Source organism: Sinohyriopsis cumingii, chromosome 17 (assembly GCF_028554795.1).
Source record: "Sinohyriopsis cumingii isolate HCF-2022 chromosome 17, ASM2855479v2, whole genome shotgun sequence".
NCBI classification, from domain to species: domain Eukaryota; kingdom Metazoa; phylum Mollusca; class Bivalvia; order Unionida; family Unionidae; genus Sinohyriopsis; species Sinohyriopsis cumingii.
The window spans coordinates 58,342,763-58,362,686 of NC_142977.1; the positions used below are offsets into that span (position 1 = coordinate 58,342,763).

General features: G+C 34.6%; 1 protein-coding gene across 1 annotated transcript in view; it reads right to left on the reverse strand.

Moving 5' to 3' along the window:
* LOC149778840 (uncharacterized) overlaps window positions 1-19,924 on the reverse strand; it is a 114,449-nt gene that overhangs the window by 71,246 nt on the left and 23,279 nt on the right. Inside the window, exons 5-7 of the mRNA XM_089939592.1 lie at window positions 9,279-9,357; window positions 5,539-5,620; window positions 2,242-2,346 (exon numbers count right to left, since the gene is read on the reverse strand). Of these exons, the coding sequence (XP_089795718.1) occupies window positions 2,242-2,346; window positions 5,539-5,620; window positions 9,279-9,357 (266 nt within the window). The remainder of the gene's footprint in view (window positions 1-2,241; window positions 2,347-5,538; window positions 5,621-9,278; window positions 9,358-19,924) is intronic.

Genomic DNA, 19,924 nt, shown 5'->3' on the forward strand with positions numbered 1-19,924 from the left:
GATGGCTAGAAGAGAGATAATGTTAAAGCATTCAGATGGCTAGAAGTGAGATAATGTTAGAGCATTTGATGGTTAGAAATGAGATAATGTTACAGCATTCAGATTGCAAGTTGGGAGATAATATTACGGCAATAATATGGCTAGAAGTGAGATAATGTTACAGCATTTAGATAGCTAGAAGTAACACAGTGTTACAGCATTCAGATGGCTAGAAGAGAGATAATGTTGCAGCATTCAGAGTGCAAGTTGGGAGATAATATTACGGCATTAATATGGCTAGAAGTGAGATAATGTTACAGCATTTAGATAGCTAGAAGTAACACAATGTTACAGCATTCAGATTGTAAGAAGGGAGGTAATGTTACAGCATTCAGATGGCTATAAGTGAGATAATATTACAGCATTCAGATGGTAAGAAAGGAGATAATCTTATTACATTCTGATGGCTAGAAGCGAGATAATATTACCGCATTCAGATGGCAAGAAGGTAAATGATGTTAAAGCATTTAGATGGAGAGAAGGGAAATAATGATACAACATTTAGATGGCAGAAAGGTTGATAATGTTAATCATTTTAGATTGCTCAAAGGCAATTCAAAGTGCAACGAAAGTCCCTCAAGGGGACTGATGCTCTCCTGGCCATCATTTTGATTTTGGCCTAACTAGACCATAGGATGAATGTGTAAAGTTTATTGACAATCCTGTAAGTAGTTATAGGAGTAGCAATTTCTGTAAGTCTTTGGTATGACTCACCCAGGGATCAAACCCACGACCTCCCGCATCTGAGGCATATGCACTAACCACTAGGCCACTGAAGCAGTTTATTAGGAGTAACAATAACAAATATGTGCTAACGGATGGACAGACAATGGATGATCGATATGACCATCCCATAAGCTCCTCCGATAAATGACCAATTGAGATAAAATCTAACGAAGCATTCCCATCTCATGATGTGATGGACAGTTTTGATCAGATGAAGATGGCTGTACTGTAAGAATTTCTACGCAAGTAGAAAAATGTGTTTACGGAACACAGACATCCCACCATAGTACCTGAAAACTGACTAAACGTAAAACCTATCGAAAGGTGATGAATGGACAGACAAACATATCTCCAGACATGATTAACACCATGCCATACCACAGTCATGGTGGGACAACAACAAAAAAAAAATTCAGAAAGATTTTAGTTTATTTCATAATCTCACAGACAGTAATCTATGTTCTGTAAAAAACTGGATATTTTATTAATTATTTTAGCATAACAATAATTATAGGTAAAAATATATTTTCAATATTCTCAGTTGATTCTTAAGTAAAAATATTAGAAAAATGTTATAAAGAATAAAATTCTCTGTACAAAAATATAGGGAAAAAATTGTGAATGTTTAGGATTGACACTATACAAAATATTAGAGGGTACAAACTACAGATCAAAAAGCCAAGCTCCATTATCCTACCACTAGCTGTCAGTCATTTATTATTTACTATGAACTCATGGAGTATCAATACTTGTGGATTCAATAGTTGATGATAACCAAGAGTCTTAAAGCCCAGCAAAACAATACTCCGACAGTCAATACCATCCCATTCCAAAAATTTACAATATAAATGTAAATCTTTCTAAAAACACAAAAATGTATTCCCACAAAAACTGTCTGATACAAAAATTACAACTGAGTGCTGACCAATTTCAAGCAAGACTAATATGATTTATTATGTTCCGATTCCTGGTGTGCCAGGATATATTACTATAAAGTGGCAGGGTTCAGTGATGGGGTGACCGCTTACCCAACATAACAATTACAAAATTCATGCGCTACAACTTCAAATTTCACACTAATTTCATTATATTTTTCATTAAGAACCAAACACTGCTCTCTCTAATAATGTGGAACCAATATCAAAAGAAACTATCTTATTTTCAGGGTCAATCAGACAATGGCTGATTATGGGATTGGTGCTACTTTTATCAAAATATCATGCCCCAAAACCAACCAAATGCGTGAAAACAGCAGACCATACCTGCAAACCCTACATTTATCCCAACCCAACCCCATTAACTTTAAGTGAATGGATGAAGAGGGATATTTAGGAGGAATTCCACCACAAAATATTCAGTTTTAGAAAAGACCAGTGACTTGTAGAAAATGCTATGCCAATTCATAGGCAAGTTTACCTGTAAAGTGAGGATCTACCAATTAGAGACAATCAAGTAATATTTTAAAATATTGTTTACTTTTTCTCTTCTATCTCCTTGTTGATCTTGTCTATCCTTTCCTGGCATGCTGCAATTTCATCATTATCTTTACATTTGGCCATCTTCTCATGTTCCAGCTCCAATCTGAAAAGTCAAAAGAACATAACTGTATGAAATTTGCAGATTATTAATTTGCACAAATTATATTTTCATTTACTGGTATACTCAATTTACTAAACTTTCAAATACAGTATTTACGTTCAGGCAAATAGGCATGAATACAGAAAAGGGGGGGTAGCCAATTATGGAGATTGTACTAGTTTGTTTCTTTGTTTGTTGGCCAAATTTTTGCCATTCCTGTGTTTTATCACAGGATTCATTTTTATTTCCTTTACTTCAGAATGATCTATAGATAAAGAATCTCAATTCTACATTACTGACAAAATATAGATGCAAAAAGATCTAGCTTTCATAAAACATTGCAACCTAATCACACACTCGACTCAAGTTTTCAGGGTCTACTAAATTGTTTTAACCAAAAGTCAAATTAAAGGTCAATTTCTTGATAACAAATTTATGTTTAAAGTCTGGGTTCATGTAACAATACAGCAAGAATCGATTAGCACAGACAATTTTGTGTTCAAAAGTATCCCCCTAGGAGAACCACCCCTCTAACCAGCAGACATCATATCAGTGCAAAACATGTCAAATTTAAAACTCACAAGCAGGTTTACTGATGGAAATAAGAAATATTTTTTATTTCTTAATTCAACACATAGACATTTGTTCCAACATGTCAAAAAAGCACCTAATTTTAATCCGTACAATGAGTTAGTAATCTGCTTATCCTTTCTGGCATAAAGATGACTTATCTTGCTTATATTCGTCGTGCTTGAATCAGTGTCTCAGTGCAGATCTAAATTGGTTAATCTACCCACTGTTAGTTTAAGCTGAATAAAGCCACAATATTGCTTACAAAACTGTTGTTGGGATCAATACTTAAGAAAATTCATTATTTTATAGTAACCCCCCCCCTTTGTTTTTCAGGGGGTGGGGGTGGATGCACTGATAACCATACTAAATTTATTCATCGTAAAGGATAATGGAAAACTAATTTCATACAGAATTTGCTTTAGTTCATCACTCAATTAATTATATCAGCGTTTACTGCATAATAATTATAAACTTTGACTAAGCCTTTGTGATAAGCATTCCTATTGGTTAAAATTGCATCATATGGCTCAGATGAAATTGAAGTTATTAGTTCATAAAACCAGAAAGGAACTAATATTTATTTATATTTGTATATATGTGCCCCTTCTGAGTGCTTAGAAAATATATGAAAACTGGTTAAAATGTAGTTCTGCTACCTATTTCTTGAGAATCATTATTATTTTTACAACTATTTCCAAGAAAACAGAACTGATAATCAAAGTTAATGTATATATTTACAGTAAATATAAACAGTCTTCAACTTAAAAGACATCACAAGTTTTTGAATAATGGTGACATGCCTATCTCTGGGCTGACATTTTCTACATTTAGCCCTGGTCTGTATCTTCCGGGTCCAGCACAAATATACAGGCAGCTGAGCAAGCTACCTCTTTATTTCATGTGTGGACGTGTGTATGTGTGTCAATGAAATACGATACATATTGACAGATGGAAAGCTTGAAACAAATCTATCAATAAAACCTGTCTCTGCCACAACTAATGAATAACTTATAATTCCAATTTTTGTAAATTGACTGCGTTTTCTGCGCTTTGACTGGATGTAAACAGTCACATGATACTGATCTGGATTGTTTTTTACACATCGATAAATTATGCAGACTACTTTTGGTTCCCTGTTACCAGATCATTTTTTGATGTGAAGTTTTATCTATATCAACACCTTGCACCCTAATAATAATAACAACAAGCTCCCACCCACCCACTCCTGTGATTTCTGACCAAAAATGACAAGCCACAGCGTAAAATCTACCACTAGAAGTTAAAACAATGTAATTGCACAGACCTTCCTGCATTCAAACACTCGCCCCTTTTACCAAAGTAGGCATATGTCAGGTTTTATAAGCTAAATTATTGCAACATGTTACAGAAGCAGTTATTAATGGTCAAGGTCATATGTCAACCAAGAGATGTCACTAAAAATGGACATGATTTTGCTTTTGAAAGATCGAAATGCGTAGAAAGTAAAAACGACATTGCTATAACAACACGTGTCACACGCAAGCGTAATTTTAAAAAAAAGAGGAATATTCCTAGTTTAACTGCAACAACTATTTTTTATGCATTAAAATAATGATCATAACAGTTTAACAATAGCATGACCTGCTATGACATTCTAACCCATATCACAGTATAAAGAATCGATCGATGAACCTTGACTAGCGAAGACAGGGCTATATATTCTATCACATTTCAGAGCCTAATGAAAGAAAACTTCGATGTACATAAAAGTGAATGTTTCTTTGGTTAAATCCGCTGATCTGATGTTAGAAAGGGAGTAAATTGGAATTATAAGGATTAAATGATCATGGTTGGGTATTTATTGATGTGTAAATTTTACCTAATCACTCACAAAGTTTATATAAAGTCCTTCAGACTTTATTTACTTTGTAAGTGATCAGGTAAAATTTACACATTGATAAATACCAACCATGATCATTTAATCCTATAATAATAATTCTTATATATATATATATATATATATATATATATATATATATATATATATATATATATATATTAAAAATAACATGGCTTTTAAAGTGCTGGTATAAAGCCATTTGATATACCAACATTACTGGTTATCAAACTGTGATCCACCCATACTTTCAATGGCATCCATGCAACTGTGTGCTGTCCACTCATTAATCATTAGTGATGTATGAAAATCATGATAAAAAGTATTAATAATCTCCATTTTCTAAATGAATTTAATATAGTACACAATTTCATCGCAATCCTTTCTGTTTTAAGTTCCCTCTCCAATCTCATGCACTAAGAACAAAATACACAGAAATCTGGAGTGACAGAGAAAAAGAATTTGGGCTAGATGAAAACCATGAAACTGAACTTAACAAGAATATGGTTCGTTGTAACGGTATGTGTGTACTTTCCTTGGGATTTATCTAATGTTTATATAATCAATGATACAAAGTTGCAAACCCTGTTGACATTACACGGTAAATATGTGGTACACATACTGTGATGTATTATATATATATAATAGGAACTGTCTGAATAGGAAATTATTCCAAATGACTGAAATAATAATAATAATAATAATAATAGTATTGACATTTCATGCCTCTTATGTAGACCTCTAACCTGGACATGCATGGTCTTAGTATCTTTTCCAAGGTGTCTTGTTTGACGGCATTGATCAGCTCCTTTCTGTAGGCACTGTGCCCTGTGAAAAGAACCACCATGAAATCAGCTGTGTAAGTGCATTTTATCCAATAAGATTCTAAACACTGAACCATGGATGGGAGTAGGGGATGGGGATTAACAATATTTTTATACAGACTGCAGCATGAAGCAAAGTCGGACTGAGATTACCCACCTGAGAGACATCTACCTAAAAACCAAGTGAACTTAGCCAAAAAGCAAGTATGATTTTTTTAACACTAAGACATTAGTCTTCTTTAGTAAAAGTGTCCGTATTTGATTACAGATAAGCACAATTTCCACAAACCTGACATGCCTTCATGAAAGGATGCTTTGAGCGTTTTTTTATATAGATAAAGTGGTTACATGTTTTTATATTTCAAGTAATTGATGGTAGGTTGACTGCCATGATTCTTTCTGTCAAGTGTGGTTTCATTTTGTTCAGCAGTGTCTTGTGAAGGTTTTTCTATTTTTAGTAATGGCAGCCATATTGGACAACAGACTGCCTTCATTCTATTATGCTTTCCTCCCACTTCAGTTTGATTTTGCTCTTCACAGATTTACCTTTTCTCTTGTATGCTGCATTACTACATGTCAACATTAGGAGTGGTTATTTTTTTTCTCAAGTGTCGTTAGCAGCTTTTACAACTGCATTAACAGAACTTTAATCATCACTATACAATCTGGATGATGTGCTATTAACCATATACATGCATACCTATATTTGCAACAAAATCATTTTAAGGGGTTTTGCCTTCTATATTTGGAGAACAGCAGCCATATTTGATGGAAGATCAGTATAATTTGTAAACATCTGATAGGCTTTCATGTCAGAATGCTTTTAATAAACAAGGTCCAGAACTATCCAGGTTTTTTTAAAAAAGAAGTCTTTCCAAGTTTCTTTTTTATTTCTTTAGCAAAACTGATCATATTAAATAGTCAGCATTATATGTCTAAATTTTAAAGGCCTTCATGTTCGAATGTATTCTATCAAGTTTGGTTAAATTCTGTTCATTGGGATTTTGGGAAGTTGTTTGAAGATTTGTCTATAGTAATGGTGGCTGTATGTTATGTCAAATTGCAATAATTTGCTTGAAACTGATAAACCTTCAAGCCAAAATGCTTTCTTTTAAATCTGGCCAACAACTGTTTCATAGTTATTGAAAAAAAGTCATTTAAAGGTTTTTCTATTTTAAGCAGCAGTGACCATATCTGATAACAGTAGCATCTTTTATAGATAATCTGTGTCGGGATGTTTTCTGTCAATACTGCTATCATTTTGATTGGCATTTAGATAAAGAAAAATAATTTTATCTGTTTTTAGTAATGGTGACCATATCTGATGGCTGACCAACATTATTTGTTAAAGTTTTAAAGGTCTTTTTGCCAGGACAATTTCTGTAGAACATGTTATGAAAATTTAGTTTTGTAGATCTGGAGTTTTTGTTTTAGTAATAATGACCATATCTGATAGTGGATTGACATCATACCATATATTCCCTAATTAAGGCTCCCAGGGTCGTTACATTTCCACATGATGTATGTTTATTAGAGTACAATAATGAAAGCTAAAGTTGCTCTTTTGATGTACTCTTATAATGACCACATGTACATCTAGGAGTCTTTCTGCCACTGAAATCAGTCACTGTAAATATCAGCACAGTTAAAATGATCAATTGATCAACACATTGTCCCACTCAGCAGCTGGTTGCAGTAGGACTGGTAAGTCTTTGAATATGCTGCCCAGCTGTTGCATCATGTTTAACTCTACATGTGTGCCTGTGGTTTTAGTAATTAATACATTGATATATACATTGTAACAGAGTGATCTACTGAGACTGCTGCAGCATTTTGTTGTAATCATGGAACTGATACAGAGAGGTATTGAAAAGCACAGGTCATACACTGCAGCTTTTAAATTTTCTGTTTTTTAAAAATGTGGAGGGGGGAGGGTATTAATTAGGGAATATAAAGTATACACACATATGAAAGGCATTCAAGATAAGATGCTTTCTGTCAAATTTGGTCAATATCTCTTCAAGTTTTAAAGAAGCAAAAAAAATATCTTAGAAAGAAACTATTTCTGGTGGTTTTTCTGGACTATTAATATCTAAGTGAAACGGCTTCCCACACCACCCAGAATTTTGACAAAGTTGACAAAATTAGTAAGAGAAGTGAGTGCAAAACATTCAAAATTCATAATGTTCTAAATGGTCACCTTAAACTTTGTGTTTGCATAAATTTTTATGTTAGATGATTAAGGTATTCATGAAATACAATTAAAACTTTATAAAAATATTAAAACTTTCCTTATTTTGCTTCATCATGTCTGTTGTGGAACATACTTATGGAAACATAAAAAATAACTTAGTGTTATCTTACAATTATGTGACCTGGTGTTATTTTGTAATAACATGACCCAGTGTTATCGTACAATAATGTGACCTGGTTTTATCATACATTTATGTGACCTGTTGTTATCTTACAATAACCGGACCTGATGTAACCAAACAATAATGCAACCTTATGTTATCTTACAATTATGTGACCTGGTGTTATCTTAGAATAATCTGACTTGGAGTTAGCTAACAATTATGTGATCTGGTGATATCTTAAAGTAGTGGTTTTTAATGTTTTTGGGCAGCAACTCAGATTAGATTTGTGGTGTTAGCCTCATGACCCACTGAATGCTAAAAAGCCAGCCACTTGGATAAGTAATTTCAAATTATTAAGGCTAATCTAGGTAACCCACTAGGTAACAGCATGGTGACACCGTTTTGGTCACGACTCATTGGTTCAGAACCACTGTCTTAGTCAAGTGACCAGATGTTATCTTACAATCATGTAAACCTTTAATGTTTTGACAGAACACCAATATTTGGAGTATTCAAAATTTAGAATATTATGGGATAATTAGGGTTTAATCACATTTGTATGTGTTTCTGTGTTTGATGTTACTTTACACTGTATGGTTTTAAACTATGCAATGATTACTGGCTGGCTAAATACTCTGATTTAGATTCTATATATGGGATTCGCTGTTGTATAAGATGTACATTTTTGAGGGGACAGAAAATCGATATGCTAGTTTTCAGTGAAAATGTGTTTTGGTTTATTGAGTAAACATTTATTGAAATTAAAGGATGAATTCAAGACCAGACATAGGGTTCAGTCTCAAGGGGATTTCAGTTGACTGATGTTTGGTCTCAAGAGATTGTAATGTACAGGGGCTCATATCACTGCTTACAATGTACCTGTCACACACGCACTATACAATAACTACAAGGGATGATTTGTCTCTCCTTTCACATGCAACCTATTTACAAATAAACACTGATATTTCAGGCTACATTTGGTACCAATGATTGACTTACTATCATAACTTTAAGGAATGCCAGACCATTTCCCCATGCTGCTGTTTGACATGGCCATGATCATGAATGGAATACTGTCCTCTCATCGGTTAAAAGAAAATGACATCCTGTATTTATTTATAACTTCTTCTCAGTGGGCCAATGAGAAGGCAATATTCCATTTAGCATGTTGTTCTTGCATATTAAGCAGGCACGATCATGGCCATGTCGAGCAGCAGCGTGGGAAATGGTCTGGTTACAAGCAATGATATGAGCCCCTGTGGTGTAATGTACATATGAACATTATATGACAGCTGTTTAACTTACAAGATGCTGAAAGTTGAAAGTTCTGTTTGTGCTCCCCTAATTTCTTTTTCAGCATGATATCCTCATTTGGTTGAGGACACTGAAACATAAGAGAGAGATTAGTAGGGATACTGACGTATAGTATAAATAATAATTGGGGCAATGAAACAAAACATAAAGACTAACAGGTGCAACGAATGAAACATAACAGATTATTGGGGAAACTGAAACATAACAGAGAGATAAGTGGGAACACTGACACATAGTAGAGACAATAATGGGGACAAAGAAACAAAACATGAAGATTACCGAGTGTAATGAATGAAAAATAACATTATTGGGGACACTGAAACATAAAAGAAAGATTAGTAGGGATACTGACACACAGAAGAGATAATAATGGGGACAATGAAACAAAACATGAAGATTACCGGATGCACTACTGGAAGCAATGAAACAAAAAGATTACTGAAGACACTGAAACAAAATAGATTACACAAGACAGTGAAACAAAACAAAACAGTGATTACTGAAAAGTGTGTCCTTTTAATACACTTTTTAAGACTTTTTTTCTTCAGGTATATAAATAATAAAATTGTTACTTACAGTTTTTAGGTAATTCGTACAGACTAAATTTTATGTATGTGTTTTCTGCCAAATTTTTTATGCAATTTGCATAACAAGTTTGATCAAAGGCTGATCAGGAATAAAGACCAAGTGTCAGCTAATATCAGCAGATATTTCTTGGACACATGGTGATCCAAATGATTATAACCACAAAAACATCAATAAAGCTCTTCAACTTGACAAAAAAGCAACTGTTTCATATTTCTTTCATTTTTTTTACCGCTCTATTGGCCTAAATGGTTTGAGTGTCTGCCCCAAATGCATAGGTTGCAGATTCCTATCCTGGCTGAGTCATACCAAATACTTATAAAAATGGTACCAGCATCTTCCTCACTTGGCACCCAGCATTAAGAGGTTAGTATTAGAAATGGGCAGCCTGGTGTCAGGATAATGTGACCGGGTGGAACATGATGTTACATGTCTGCGGCATGATGCTCCATGTTGGACATCACTATAAACTTGACATACTGCAGCCATCGTTGTGATATGACTCAAATTGTTAAAGCTATGTTAAAAATCCAAAACACATCTCTTTCAAGTTTATAATTAAACTGATTCAACTTCACAATATCTAACAACTTGTATGTAAAATAGCAGATTGGGAGATGGAAACCAACTCTAACCCAAATTCAAAGGGGAACAACTGTGAGGGAAAAACATCACAAAATGAAAACCACTATTAATATTCTGACTGTAAAAATGTGTGTGTGTGTGATTTGTATTTTAATGTAGCTTTAACAATTTTTCAGTTATATCACTACAATGTATGCAGTGTGGCAGTTTATAGTGATGTGTAGCACTGGGGCATCATGACGCAGACACATAGCATGATGTCCCACCCAGTCACATTATCCTGACACCAGGCCAACCAGTCCTAACACTAACCTCTTAATGCTGAGTGCCTAGTAAGGCAGCTGTTAGTACCATTTTTATAAGCTTTTGGTATGGCTTGGCCAGGGTTTGAACCCACGACCTCCTACATCCAAGGAAGATTACTGTAAAAATAATTTTTAAAAACTTTAATAAAAACTTTAATAAGAGCTATAATAGTGACTGAGTATGGGTTAAAAAAACATACAAAGCTTGAGGACAAAAGTCAAGCTATGACCCAGCAGATTTCTATGTGGTTGGGGGTCTATGATTCTGAACCATTTGCAAACTGCACAGACCCAGAACTGCAACTGCAAAAGGAGACAACAGCTTTGTATCTATGCTGTTTGCATGGTTCCCATGCTTTTCTAAAGATAAATTTCCAGGTCATTTCTAGGGTTTTTCCAGGATGAAATTAATTTTTTTACAGTTCATATATGACCAGTATTCAATGGAATTAAAAGAACATTTTATATTGTAAAACACTCTCCAAAACATCTGAGCCAGAAAAGATGATCGTGTACAAAACCACAAAATGTATCACACAAAACAAGTTTGATTATATTCATATAAATTGGCATGTAAAGTCATTTCAATGTACAGAATAAAAATTCTAACATTACTTTGCTGACCTGCATTATGTTGCCAAGTGGGAACAACTTAATGAACATAAATTAGTTTTGTTTCCTTTCAAACCTTTAATTCTAAGGATATATATATATATATATATATATATATATATATATATATATATATATATATATATATGCATCTTATAGAAAGTAAACATTTCCTATTACTGTATATATATATATAAAAATGAACGCAAGTAATTAAAATCTTGTCTTGCAACAAAAAGAGTTTAACCCTAAATTTATCTGTGCCAATAAAATCAAAAACTAGATTTTTCAAACAATATAATCTCCTTAAGATGATCTGGTTAAAAATCCATCATTTAAAAAACATTTTCAAACAGGTTGATTTAAATTTTGACTAAAGACCTTTAAAATTATAAACTGCTATATAAACAAGGACTGAATATTCTATAGAATCAACATGTCATTTTGTAATTCGTTAAACCAGTCCCCAAGCCTGTATTGATACATAGGCTTGTATCATTTTTAATATATAATACAAGGGACACTAACTTCTCATTTCAGCTCTGAGATTCAACAATATGGACTTCAAATTTGGCTTGACATGAATATTCTCACCCCATTCTTCATATTTGGACATTTAGTTTGGGATTGGGGGGGGGGGGTAATTGCAATTGTATATCGAAAATTTGGAATATGCCACCACGGTGCGGTAGCAACATATGGTAGTTGTTTACCAGTGGGCCTAGCATATTTAAACTTATGTTATATCGACTCAAACCTACATCAGACCGTTAGAAAATGATTTATTTTCTCAGAAATGGCAACTATTATACACGTTATGTCTTTAATCCGCTAATAGACTCGACAAAAGCAGCAGAGAGGGTGAACAGACCATAAAATTCCGGCAAAAAAAAATAAAACATACAAATAAAATCATCTCGTAGAAAGGTCCAAATTTTCACAAATTAACGTTTCCTTGAGATGTTTTATTTCTGTAATAACCGATTATACTGATGAAACCCCAGTTCGAAATAGTAGCTGAAAAAATAAAGTACTCTACGTGTTTATTTATTTTTTTTGTTTATTTTTTTGACGACCAACGTTGGTAGGCACCCTCTCTGCTGCTATTAATTTACCACCATACCAAGTTTGATGAATATTTCTCAACGCGTTCTCGCTGTCGTTTCTCTTCATCTGTTTCATCTTTACTTGTTCTATGTTTCAAGTAATATTCAAGTTCTGATGGTGGTTTTTCTATTTTTGGATTTATGTTCTTTCTGTGTTTACAATATATCATCAAACTTCTGTATCGATCTCCACCGCAATTTTTGCAAATCTGATATAATCCTCTAACGCCGTTGTTACATCCAACACAACTTTGTGGACCAGCATGAGGATTTTTTTTTATAAGATAATTATGTTTTTTACAATATTCTCCACGACATTTTTTATCACATTTGTTAGTGGTTCCTTGACGCAGCCATGCACAGTTGAATGATATCTTTTTAATTAAATTTATCCAAATATTTTATCAAGACCCACACGATATCTTGTTCTTGGATCATGTAAATTTATTGTTATAAATCCATGTGGAGTAGCTTGCGCTCGTGAGAAGAAATTTTTGAAATTAATTATATCCATGTCACCACCACACCAAGTTTGATGAATATTTCTAAGTGTGTGTGTGTCTACGCCATTAAACACAACTAAAATGTTGCAGTTGTCTCTGATCACTTTCGGAATTTGTGTATATCGTTGAGTAACATAGATCACGTCTGTATTTTTATGTCTACCTCGGGAAAATATTCTGGCTGGATTTGATTGTTTATCTAGCATCACATCGTCGTATACAACTAAATTATTAATAAATCCGTCTATGGAATCTACGGATGGTGCTTCATCAATATCTGTTATAAACTCTATAACATCATTACCCTCATCCAGTAATCGCGCGTTTTCATTGAAATCTTTAAGTACATCATAACATCGTTGATCATCAGCGGATGGTGCTACTAAATACAATTTATCCCATTTCAACCATCTCATTATCAGATTAAGTAATAATTGTGTCTTACCCGATCCAGATGGTCCTATGATAATCATTCTGATGGAATTTGGTAGCGCAGGATGGTGTTTAACTGGCTCTCGTTTTCTTGTTGCTGAGAAATCAATTATATCCATATATATATTATGTCATGAATTTATATTGCTTACGTTGTAGAGTTAAAACTCCAACTACTGATTTAGCTACGGTTACAACAAAAAATAAAAAAATAGCGTATGGTGGAAAATGTTCTGTACGCGGTAGAAAGAAATTTTCGTTTTTACCTAATAAGCGCGGTGGTGATATTGCTAATTTGATGTCAAAGTTTCCAGGTGCTCCATGGGCTAAATACAGTGGAGAAAAACATCTACCGGGATATAATTATTGCGGTCCTGGTACCAGACTTGATATCAGGCTCGATAATCAAGATCAACCAAAACCAGGCGAGGAACCAATGAACGCTATTGATCGAGCTTGTCACGCTCATGATGTAGCTTATAAAAGTCAAAATCTACAAGATAGACATATTGCAGATGTGAAATTAATTCATGCATTAAATTCCATAAAAAATAAAAATATTAGAGAATCATTAGCTAATTGGTTAGTAAGATCCTCGATGAAAGGTAAATTAGCGCTTGGGGCTGGTAATTAATAATGGAATCGATTTATTATTCACCAAGAGGATACTGGAGAGGCAAAGTAGCAATTGGTAAACTTGCTGATGCAGCAGCGGTTAAACATTCTACTGCTAAAACGTGGTTATCCAAACAGGCAATATGGCAAATTTATCTACCATGCCCTAAACGAATTCAGTACGCGTATTTCGATGTCAGTGTTCCTAATGAAGTTCATCAAGCTGATATTCTGTTTTTGCCGCATGATACTGTGCGTAGAAAAACATACAAATACGTGTTAACCATAGTTGATGTTGCTAGTAGATATAAAGAAGCAGAGCTGCTATCAGCGAAAACATCATCTGAAGTAGCCGATGCGTTTGAACGAATTTATCAACGAGGTGGTGGATCACAAGGTGGTCTGCGATGGCCACAACTGCTACAGGTTGATCCTGGTAAGGAATTTCTTGGTCCAGTATCATCGTTGATGAAACGACATAACACCAAAATACGACGAGGTCATACCGCAATTCACCGTGATCAAGCAATTATTGAGCGATTTAATCAAACACTCGCTGAGCGGTTATTTGGATATCAATACGCGAGGGAATTTATTCAGGATAAAAGATCTCACGAATGGGTTGCAAGATTACCAAGCGTGATAGCTGCATTAAATAATGAGATTACACGAACAACCAACATGAAACCCATTAATGCAATTACAAAAAAAAATATACCAACACAACGAAAAGATGTTGAAAAACAAAAAATATTGGGTGATGTTACAGTTAGATATTTATATGAACCCGGTGAACTTGAAGGTGGTAAAGCGAGAGCGACTGATCCTATTTGGAGTGTTACCACACACAAAATATCTACCGTGACAAGATCCTCAGGTAGACCTGCAATCTACAGATTAGATTCGGCTGCTCCTCAACGTGGATTTGTGCGTGAACAACTACAAATCATTCCCGAGGATACACAACTACCGCCAAAATCACTTCAGTGATTTCGATCACTTAACTAGCACTAGCGCCAAGGGTGCCAGCACCCCGACGTCGATTACACTCAAGACAGGTCAACATGGTATTTTCTCGTGTATGACCACGATTATTATCTTTTCTATCTACGGTAAATTGTCTTGACTCATTACTCGAATACCTCCACAGCATTAAACAATTGCAACTGGCGCAATGATTATTCTGCTGCTGTTTTAACTCAATAATAAATTCAACATCAAGATCAAAGTCACGTTTATTTTTTTTATCAGACTGTTTGTATCCGATTAATTTTTTTCTTATTATATCATCATCGATGATGTTAAATTTATCAACGATTTCAGGAATTATAATTCTACATAATTGAGATATTTTTCTGACCCTCGATACTGCTAAATAAACTAAATTTGACCACTCGATACGATCGTCTACAATCCAGACTCATGTATCAGAAATAGTTAATCCCTGAGACGAGTGGATCGTCATAGCGTATCCCAACACCCATGGAGATTTGTCAGCGTGTATTGCATCTTCGACCACACTGATATCAACGGCGACAATATCATTTAATACGAGATTCTGTTTTTCAGTCTGTCCTGGAATATCAACATTAATATTTTGTTTTCGTGTATCTGATGGTCTATAACACAACGGTACGGGTAATTCTGAGTATTTTTCTTTATGTAGTTGAAATAACTGTTGTTGTAAAGCGTCTCTGATTATTTTTCTACTTGCTACGATCAAATCGGTGGGTCTCCATAAATTTAAAAAATCACCCATTGATGTCTCTGAGATCACTCCACGTATTATTTCACACTGAATTTTGTTTGATTGTAATCTGATTAATTTTTTAAACTCCTTTAAATTTGCATCGAGAGCTCTATGATCATTATCTATTTCTTCATAATAATCAACGAAATGTTTTAACCAATCATGTGGAGATAGTCCAACAAAAGGCGGCGGTTGACCATGATCGCCACACATTATTATAGCAGTATTTTTCGTCAACAACCAATCAAGAAACGTTTTTAATGTATCCAATGACACCGTACATATCTCATCCCAAATAATTATTTTAGGTATATATTTTTCTCCCATTCGTTCAGGAGTCCATGTATCCCTGCGCCACCAAAAGAAACTATGATACGTACACGATTGTACTTGCCGCTGTTTCATCTCACGTGCAAGTCTATGTGTGGGTGTCAGCACGATTATATCTGAATTTCTAAAAACATTAATCGCTCGAGTCGTTTTGCCGCATCCACCAGGTCCATTGAGATATACTGTCTTATATCTGGTTATTGGATCACTCAATGATGGCACTTTCGACATTTCTGATATTTTATTACCCTCACAATAAAAATCTCTCATTGGAACATCTGCTGATTCTGTATAATTGTGTAATAGTTCCTTTTTTATTCTCCACGAACCCCATCATTCATCATTACTTGTAAATTTCTTAACAGATTCTAAATATTTACTTGAAATATAAAACGAATCTGTTGCGACTCTGACTGTGGTCTCAGGAAATCTATTAATCATCGATAATAAATTTATGGAAACATAAGCCAACATGGAAGATCTTAGATGAGTATACTGTGGGGAGACGTCATTTATGTAACTAACGATCGTGCCCAATTTTGTTCCGTCGGATAAATAAACGCTTTCTCGATTTACAAATATATTTCTCGCTGTTGTATCAGCGATTATAAAATCGTACTCGGCATCATCTAAAATTAACCGTGCGTGATGTCTTTTATGATCATATGCACCACCTTGAGTAAATTTACCTATAATTTTTCTACCGAGATCTTTTGCGGTTTTGAGTTTATTAGGAATATCATCCTTAAACTCGCTAATAACTTCAGAATCTGACATGGGCAACCAAACTTTCGTCTGTGCATGATATGATATAATCGCCTCACTGACCACCAACGATGTCAGTATCGCACAATCTAGCATATATCGTAATAAAACTATAGGTGCCCAACGTTTTTCACAAAAATGTCTGCCAAACCAAACATAACAAATCTTGTGAAGATTTTCGTTAAACTCGAATGATTCAATACAGGCGAATCCAGTCAGATCAAAATCAGGTAATGGTCCATTAATTGCCACTCGCGTCATCTCGTTTGTAGGGTGACCAAATCTTTTAAAGTATACAGAACAATCTCCGTATCCTAGAAAACTTCCTGGATAACATGCAACCATATCAACCGAAATAACATCATTGTAATTGTATTTGGTATTCCATAATCCGCCATGTCCGTATTTGACGCAACTTGCGCGTACGTCCTCGAGTAAATCGTGTTGGTTTCCATGAATTTTTTTCTCTAGCAAAATGAGCCGCAACAGATGGAACGGTAAAACAATTAGTTAGTAATTTGTCATTATTTTCCGCGTGCTTGCACTCTAAAAACATCTCCGCAAGATTTTTCATCTCGTCATGGAGGGATTCTGTTCGATATATTTCACCGTTTGGTCTGACAAACTGATCAAATTCACCTTCCTCATTACTTTTAAATAACCATACCAATACGGGATCGTTTTTACTTATTTCGTTAATACAATCAAACATGCCTCCCCCAGAATTATCTGGGGAGTAAAATCTAACAGTTCGGTCACGTGGAAATATTGTTACTGCGTTAGTCCATGCATGCCCGTTATGATCGATAATATTTATTGGAGCTCCTTTCGATTTATATTTCGATTCGTACAGTACCTCTCCCGTTATTGTCGCTACGTTTATTGGAAATTTTAATAGTTTTCCTAGTTCAGCAACATCTTTTATTGTAGCACCGGTATCCTTAACTGAATCAGCCCACGAGTTTATTTTTTCACACCTTAAATCAGTTAATCCATTTCCACGCATCGCGTTTGTAAAGTGTTCTATTACTCGTTCGGCTACAGAATTTAACCTTGAAAATTTCATCAGTGCTAGTTTAGCAACGTTGGGTTTTTTATTTATCTCATAGATTCCATAAATAACCGCTGTTACAGGATACGCTCGCTCATAATATGGTTTGTCAATACCCGTCAGTAGACCCGGTCTGGAATTTTTACTTAATATGACAGTTTTATTATTGCCAAGGACAGGATCATATTTGTCACGGATAATCCAACTACCTGTTTCTGTTAATACAATAAATTTTACTCTGATGAAATATTTTTGATTGCCCTCGTATTCAGCGATGTAGTTGATGACAGTTGCCGCTCGCTTGTCATTCATTGTGGCGTCCGTGACAGCTTCCTTGACTCCGTCAAGGCGTATAATCTTAAACGTTGACCATGTATGAGATGCACCATCCGTGTAAAATTCCTTCTTGGCGTCGTGAATTTTCGTGATCAAACTTTTATTTTTCGGATCAACCAAATCTCGCACTGGCAAGACTGGAGATAATCTGTCAAGGTTGAATTTATATTTAACAGGCCTAGTTTGGGATAATCTCTCAAACTCGTTCATATAATTAAAACAAATATTTAAAATAAAAAATATTATATATACAATGTCTCAATGCAGATGGCTGATGATCGGCTCAGTAAATCGATGCAACAAATCCTGCAGAAGGGAATTTTGCTGGATGCACTTACAAAACATACGACGAGGAAGTCTAGGACCAATACCATGTCTGCGGTGTGGTATTGGAGTGCGAGGAAAAACAGAATTATGTGGAAAGTGCGGTGGAAAACGGTTCAGAAAACTTAAAAGATATTATGACAAAAAAAAATAATAACGGTGAAAACGCTATAAAATCCGTGGAGAATTATATATCGAGATTTCAGACAAACAATGATTTAAACAAATAATATTATTATAATGGAGCAAAATAAATTTGTCCCACATCCTGTCATTAAGAATTACGAATCAGATATTAATGGTGTCATCAGACACTGTAGGTTAAAAAAACCAGTTGGTTGTATTAATAATCATGGTTATCTAAGGCTCACATACGAGGGGGGAAAGAAACATTATTTCTGTCATCGTTTTATCTACGAATGTTTCTTTGGAGTGATCAATGACGGTCTAGTGGTCGATCATATTGACGGGGATCCTCAGAACAACTCCCTGCACAACCTTCGAGTTGTCACACGAAGCGTGAACTCTGCATGTGGTAATACAGGAAGATGTAAAACAATCGGAAAGAGGGCGGTAAGTTCCACAAACACAGAAACTGGTGAAGAAATAATATTTCGTTCAATGTATTCAGCTGCGAAATACTTTGATATTAATCCGTCTTCAGTGCAAAAAGTGGCAAAAAATATATATAAAACCGCTTTCTCGAAAAAATACAAACAGAAAATCACCTTTCAGTATCAATAATTATCATCACCACATTGAATTATATCATTATTTGAGGGGACCCAGTACTGTCTGATCGTATACTACTGAATTTTTGATTATATGGGGGTGATTATTTTTTTAATATATAGTTTTCTTCGTAGATTTTTTATTTTTTATGATCGTAATTAGTCAGTTTAACTAATTACGTCGTAATTAATTACTCGTAGAAGTATATTTATGGTTTTTAAATATTTCCCACATACAACATTACGAGAAATCATGATAATGTTATTGATCCGCAGGGAAGCTGTAATATAGGTACAGAACAGAAACCGTTGTTATGGTATAAATCGATCTGCAGGTGTATTCATGCCGCTTAGGACCGCTGTCATTATTGATTCGCAGTCTGCTTAGGAAAAACGCTGTTTTATATTCAGAAACTGTTGTTATAATACAGAAACTGTTGTTATAATACAGAAACTGTTATTATTCAGAAACCGCTGTTTTAGTGTAAATATTGGTTCCTTGGCTATATATTAACTTCCGAAACATATGTTCGTAACAAGGTTTGATAGCTCAATCAGTATGGTATTGGACTGTGACGCTCGCGGTCCAGGATCGAATCCCCATGGC